The following is a 7408-nucleotide window of genomic DNA, read 5'->3' as shown; positions in this document are numbered from 1 at the left end:
TTGTTGTTTTAGACTTTCTGTATAACAAGATATTTGTTGTTTTAGTCAAAATAATTTTGCCTCTATAGTTAGTGATCCAAATGACAAGACTCAAGTGCGTACTGGAATACCAATGAAGAAGAATTTTGGAACAGTGTCTACGGCAATAATAAATCACATCATTAACATTATCTAAAATATGATGAACTTGGGGAGAAGACAAGGACAGAACTTATTGCATATAAAGCTGATGAAGCATAAGAAGTAAATTTTATTTATTTACTGGCAGTCACATGTTTACAATAGGTATCGTTGGTGGCTCACAGAAGCATTTTATTTTCTCCAGTAAATATATGAACCCCCGTCAAATATATAAGTTACATTAAATAGATGAATCCCCATTAATAGGTATCATCGATGGCTCACAGAAGCATTTTATTTTCTCCAGTAAATAGATGAATCCCCATCAAATACATGATAAGCTACATTAAATAGATGAATCCCCATTAAACAATGGAAGTTACTGTACAGAATGTTCCATTAAATAGATGAAGCTCCATTAAATAAAGAGAGCTATTTCCCCTTTAATTTTACTGTTTTCCATATTTAAATATTTAAATATGTGATAAGCTCCATTAAAATAGATGGATCTCCATTAAATAAAGAAAGCTAGTATATCAGAATGTTATCATTAGATGAAAAAATTAAATTTGTATACTTTTATGGTTGAAGAGGGCGGATGGTTAAGAAAACAATTGTAGAGTTAGGAATTGTGAAGAAAGTGTTAAAGTCTTTCTACGTACAATTAGGAAAGTTTCAGTGGCCACTTATATTTATATACTATTATGCACATGAATTATGACACGCATGAACAAATAATTTAGAGATGTATTCTTAAATATTTTAATTAATTTTATATTAATTTACACCATCACATAACTCAAAATTTTAATTTCCCTTTAATTTGATTTTCCCATAAATCAAAGTTTTAATATATCATAGGCTTTTATATATAAATACTCTCTATATATTTTGGGAACATATTAAACCTAATATGACCAATAGTATTTATTTTCAATAATGGAATAAAAATATTACAATGTAATGTCTTTTTAAATAGTTATAAATATTAAATTTCTTTAATTTGTCCACACTATTTATCCTTTTATTCTACACAGAAAAACTTTTGTATCCCCATTTTGCCCGTTTGAAATGCTTTTAAAATTCCATCACCATCCTCATCCGCGATGTCCGCCCCGTCACATCACACATCCGAGACCCTCTGTCACTATCACGACACCCGTCATGGGATTGCGTCACCATCACCGTCACCGTCACGGGACAAGAAATCATCATCCGTCACCAACAAGCCATCTGCCACGGGTCCGTCACTGTAACAAGTGACATGGCAGATGACGTTTGCCGTCCATAAATGTCCATAACCCTGTTATGGACATTTATAAATACTAAACGTTCCATAACCCAGTTAGGGCGGTTCTGACTGGTCATAGGTCCTAAAATGTGATGAGTATTCGAGTTGGGCCTTTCGGGCCCATAGCTTTATGGGCCTTCTCTGTCGGGTCCATTGAAAAAGGCGGGAAAGCTATTCGATCCTAGTATAAAAGGTGCATCTTGATCCCGCGTCAGTTCGAAATTGGAATTCGAAGACGGGATGGTACTCCTCGGAGCGATCTAACGGTAGTTTGTTTGTTTCGTCTCCCGGAGATTGTGAGTTTGTTTGTCTTTCATGTTTGATAATCTGAATTTTCGTTTGTCATGGACTTCCATGCTGACATCTATTACGTTCTTAAAGCTATGTGCTAGTGTGGATCTCAGTAGTCAAAAGTGGAAATTGTAATCACGCTATTCTGATTCAGAGACTCTTAAAATGGATAAATACACGGTTCCGCTTTCCCCCTCAGAGGAGATGCCGAAGCTCCATAGTAGGTAGGAATCTCTCCCTAACGATTGATCGACATAATTTCGATGAAATCTAATTGTTATTCGTTTATTTTCTTGAGCAGGAATTCAGTACGGGAAAATTCTCTGAGGCATCAGATTACAACCGAGATTAGTGGAAGATTTCCTTCAAGTTATTATCATGGGGTTTCTCGACTCTTACTGGGTTCCTACGTCGAAGTAGGTGACTTTTTGTTGACTAGCCTCGTCTTTAGCCCAGTGGATGTCGATTTCTGTAGGATCAGAATTTATTTTTCACCCGACAGAAATTTTTTTTCTCACCCCTCATTGTGATATCCGCCAAACTCTAAAGCCCGCGTATCACTTATCTCTATTAACAACCTGAACAAGTGCTTCTCGAAAACCACTCTGAAAGTAATCCCCTTCTTTAAACGCAGGGACAAATCATTTTCTGATCTCTTTCCACATTTTGATTATATTTATAAGATAATAATCATTGACCGAATATTGATGTTTTTTTTCTATTTGGTTTCCAAAAAAGAATATTTCCTCTTCTGGTTGGCTTGTAAACATTCCTTATTGTGTTTGGCTTTTCGGTTATTTTACTTAATTGGATTTTATTTCACTGCTGCTTTTGCTTTCCGAGAAGATGAAGGCCTTCCCCCACCGCTACCATATTGGGCACGAATGCTGCCCAACCCACGTAAGGGACTGCAGACACTGATGTTTATGTTTTTGTCATTAATAGTATTATGTATGATTTATCCTAGCATCTTGTCATCTCAGCTTGCACTAATTGCAAATGTTGGGCATGACCTGCCTCAAGTTTCTCCTACGAGGTAATTCATCTTATAGGATTATGAGGTCTAGGACTGCTCTCTATCAGTATTTATTCTCTGTACTTTGAATTTATTTTTACTTGCATTGTTTCAAAACGGTCGCTTATGTCCGCAACTGATAAACACACTAGGGGCCCATTCAAGAGAGAATACGTTACAAACTTCCATTACAATTTGGCTCAAAACATCTCTTGAAGTAGAGAGCCTGAGAGGCTTAACAACGGGCTTATATATGTGGCCCTATAGTGAGTCCCCTCCCTTTACAGTCTAACAGGAATAAATTTTAAACAACCCCATTTCAACATTTTTAGTTATCTGTTGCTTGCATGTTGGCAAAAAAACCGTAGAACCTCGAACTCAAGGGTTTGAATTGTCTATCTTGTAGGCTATGAGGAATTGTTGTAAATATTTCTGAAGCTGCCTTCTTTTATTCAGGAATGATTATGCAATTTTATTTTAGGGCTGTTTTCGCATGCTTTTTTCTGCCTCTTGTTTGGAACTTCATTATTTTTTTCCACCTTTGTCCAGTGGAAGATTGTAATTCATGAATTCTCATTTTTTCAGGGAGGGCATTTCAGGATTGGAATTTGATAACAAGGTGGGTGAGAAGGTCATCTAGTTGTTATCTTATGTTTAAATGCCTATACTTTGTGTTTGCGCAAAGTGAAGGGTTTGTGAATGTAATACTGTCTTGTGTTTTTACCAATTTGAATTTTGGATGCAGTTGTACGAATGATCGGTTGATTTAACAGATATCCTGATGCAAACATAGCAATATTTCTTGATGAGATGAGACTGTGGCCACACTGATGATGTGTGATCATCCTTTTTCTCTAGTTTCATTTCTTCAAAAAGAAAAAGTTTCACAGTAAATAAAAAATTGGAAGATTTATGTGATATTTTATCTTATGTTTTACATAAGAAATAACAAGGGAAGAAGCCCCAGCATGTCACTTGCAGTGACATATCACAGTTTAGACGTGTAACAGTCATGAATATCATTACTAGCATGACACTGAGGGAGCCCAATAAGAGGTGGTGAAAAGAGAGGCACTCTGGTGATCAGCACTCGACTGGTGAGGGACAGTTTTATTGGCAAAGCCTGTATGCAACAAAATAGCTGCGGGATTCTCTGGCCAAGAAGAACTGGGATCATAGATCACCCTTGGATACCTTAGGAAGCCCTAGATATGTGGCATACTGTTAAGACCCCGATCCTGACTTATCAACGCCAGAAAGGGCCCAGAAGATCCCCTGGGACTTCGGCCCACAAGGAGGAAGAGGGGGGGACCGAGGAGAGAAGAGAAAAACCCTAGTAAGATACCTTCTACCCCTCCCTCTCCCGTTCTCCTGCTCACTCTCTGACCCATTCCCTTCCTTGTACTCTCTAGAGCTCCAGGCGGCGTGTCAGCTACAACAAGCCGCTTCCTCCACTCGTCGGGCGTCCTCCTCCTGCGCCTCCCTTTCCCCTATCCTTTCTGTTCTTCCCGTCTTTCGAACCTTTGACCCTTGATCATTTACGGAGAATATTTGTTGCACGTTTAGCATTTTGTTGAATATGGGGCGAGGAGTCTATCACATACATTGGAGAGAGCTATGGGGAATTTGGCTCTTACATTCTGAACTTTATATTTGATATGAACTCCTGATGAGGAGCCTCCAAAATGACTTATCCTCGCAGAAATTCCAAAGATTTCCAGCTGATTTGTGATTTACATGGATTAAGGAAGATCCGGAAGAGGCAATCTCATTCAAGAAAGTACTAACTCTGATAGGGTGGAGAGGAACAACACCAATGCAACCAAGAATGTCAAGAACTGCAGAAGGTTAGGATAGAGAAGAGGGATCACGCTGGATCAGACATGCCCTTACTGCAATAGGAGAACCTTCTTGTCCGCCGAGTTGCAGGTGTGATGGTTTCTTCAAAATAGACTTTATGCCTTCCCGCCATCGTTCAGAATGCTGTTTATAAGTTGGGTTCCCCCCAGAGTCTGATCTGCACGTAACGTTTTAGTGTGTGACATGAGCTTTCTTCCTTCTTTTCTCCATGTAATTCTGTTGAAGGCTCATGTCAATATAAAACTTTGATTCAACTTCCTGCACCATTCTTCTGATTTATCATTTTATTGTAAAATAATACTTGGTGGATATTTGTTTTGTTGAATTATGGGAGGCTAGAGTTGTGTGAAGAAAAAAGACAGGGTGGCAAGGGAAACCCCTGCCAGCCTAGGAGTGAATATGGGATTAGTGATTCACTCAGAATGCAACAGAATTACACGTTTCTATGCCATTGGTCTCCCATGTATCTCATGTGGCTCCCCAGGCTTTTGATGGCTATCCCATGATCACCCTAGGATTTCCCAGTTATCCAAGGGTTCCAACCATATGTCAGGTCTGTACTGTGTCTCCCTTGAGTTATCCTATTTCTGATTGGTCTCTTGTTGCAGTCTCCGCTCTAACCTAAGTACCCCAGGTATCTTGAGGCTCTCCCAGGTCTGGGAGGCTCTCCCCATCTCCAACATGTGTCCCAAAGTCTACTGATGCTCCTTGGAGCTCTTGAGTCTCATGTGGATCTACTGCAGATCTCTCTCAGGGCACCCATGTTTCAGCAGTTCTCTGAGACCTCCTTTGGATCTGCAGACAGTTTCCTTGTGAGGCACTATCTATCAGCTATAGTTTCTCAAGGGTTTCCATCAAATCACGAAAATTCTACTATGGCCCTTCAGGATCTTCCTCATGTCTTCTGTGGGTCGTAGAGGACTAGGCCAAGGCAAGTGGCCAGACACTGGGTCCAAATGGGATGAGCCAGTTTGGTCAAGCACATGTTTCATTATCTCAGCTCAAGGCCTTCAATGTGGATAGTGGTCCGTGCACACTACACAATTTTTTGCCACATGCACAGCGACCGTCCGCACCACACAGAGTCACACCACAGTCCTCACACCATATACTATCACGCACGTGTGGTTAGGGGCTCCACCGAGCAACTAATGTGATATGATTCGCCAACACATTTATGTTCGGAAGAAGCCCGGGAAGCGGCCCGGTTCAGAAGCTCAGGTACAACCCATTGAAGGTCCCATTTAAGCGCTCTCTCTTGGGAGAAGAGGGTAGGAAGAACATCACTGTGAGTCTCCCCCTTTCCACCTCCTCCCTTCTCCCTCAGGTCGTGACCCTCCCTCTCCATGCCTGCAGGTTGACTCCGCCATCCTCTGCCAAGAGACATCCTCCTTATCTTTGATCCTTAGCTACTCCTCACCATTCCCATTCTTCCCCTACTTCCCCAGGAACCTCTCACTCTCCTTCCCCTCCTATCCCGAACAATCTCTCATCTCTTCTGTCGCTTGGGCTTTGAATCTCTTAGAATTCCTCAATTTCCATTGTGTTCTACCTGGCATAAATTGGTAGATAAGAGGTCACAACTTCATGTAGAACACCTTAATAAAACAGATACTTTTTGCCACCTGTTGTCTGGCACTTTTGTTCACGAAGGAAAGTGTTTTCTTAGACTGTTCTCATCATGTTTTATAGGGGATCTATTTGGCATCAGTGACGAGATCAGGATGTTTGACCGTACATGATTTTGATGCTCTTCGTTGCATGACTTATGGACTCTCAGAGAGTAAGTGCTCTTCAACTTTGTCATAGCCCATTTTTGTTACATGCCAGTAATATCCACTTTTTGATTTACTTTTTTACGACTTATCCATCAAGTAATGAACAAGGACTATGGGGGCCAATGCTGGGGAAGATAATCATCTCAATTGGTCTATTTTTAAATTGTCAATTTTTATCTCGTGATGTTTAAATTCTGGTAAGAGCCTTGAGATTCTATCACAATCAACCCTCCAATCAAAGTAAATCGGAGTTGAGAAAATTAGGAAGTGAGATGTAGATGAGAAGAAATATAACTTAAGATTCCCAAATGCAGCAACATTGTCCAAGAAGTTGGATACAACCTCCACTCCATGAAATTTCCTAGAATATATCCATGTCTAGAATAGAGGGTACATGTTTATGTATAGTTCGTTGCTAATGCAGGAAGATATGCAACTTGCCCATATGCTCCGGATGGGGAATAACTTCTCAGTTATAAATGAAGGTTGGATCCATAAAGTTTTTGATATAATTCATGCCCTATATGTGAAATATATCCATGTCTATATGTGAAATTTTTGGAGGCTGGAGCAACCCATCATAAGATTGTCAAGGTTCTCCCTAGAACTTATCATGAGTAGAAGAGAAGAAGGCACCACTCAGAATGGGGGGCTGATCAGATATAAAGAGGGGCAGATTCAGATGCTTATCTGGCGGGAAAAGAAGACCCTGTGCATAGCGAGGCCAGGATCTCGATCAAATTGAGAATTCTGCTACAAGAAGGGGATCTGTGGCTCAGATCCTCTTGCTTCTGGGGGAAGGAGTCAATCTGATTTGTCCTGGTGTTCTACCACTTCTCATCTCGCACATCACTCAGAACTTTCAGTTCTTTGTCTGTACATTTGTATTTCAATCTTGAACTGTATTTCTACTTTGATAAATTCTTGAAGATATCACATTCGGTATTGTTTACCTATCAGTATGCTTCTAGGATTCTAACATAGATAATGCCATGAACTTGTCAGAATAGTGCGCTTGTTGACAAAAAAATGGAATCTGCTCTTCATGCTATA

The 7408-nt window shown here is 40.1% G+C and overlaps 1 protein-coding gene across 6 annotated transcripts in view; it reads left to right on the top strand.

Annotated features, from left to right (window-relative positions):
- Positions 1-1190: 1190 nt before the first annotated feature.
- LOC144712918 (Transducin/WD40 repeat-like superfamily protein) overlaps positions 1191-7408 on the top strand; it is a 46990-nt gene continuing 40772 nt past the window's right edge. For 5 of the 6 annotated variants that reach the window (XR_013583904.1, XR_013583906.1, XR_013583903.1 and 2 more), the window contains exons 1-7: positions 1191-1707; positions 1793-1926; positions 2004-2118; positions 2549-2602; positions 2686-2738; positions 3303-3336; positions 6270-6360. Coding sequence is in view for 1 of the 6 variants with exons in the window: in XM_078587330.1 (XP_078443456.1) it covers positions 1868-1926; positions 2004-2118; positions 2549-2602; positions 2686-2738; positions 3303-3336; positions 6270-6360 (406 nt within the window). In the remaining 5 variants the exon portion in view is untranslated. The remainder of the gene's footprint in view (positions 1708-1792; positions 1927-2003; positions 2119-2548; positions 2603-2685; positions 2739-3302; positions 3337-6269; positions 6361-7408) is intronic. The other variant, XR_013583905.1, reaches the window with a different exon arrangement.

The sequence above is a fragment of the Wolffia australiana genome, chromosome 15, assembly GCF_029677425.1.
Source record: "Wolffia australiana isolate 7733 chromosome 15, ASM2967742v1".
Lineage (NCBI taxonomy): Eukaryota > Viridiplantae > Streptophyta > Magnoliopsida > Alismatales > Araceae > Wolffia > Wolffia australiana.
The sequence above is the reverse complement of the archived record's forward strand: the minus strand, read 5'-3'. Positions and strand labels throughout refer to the sequence as shown.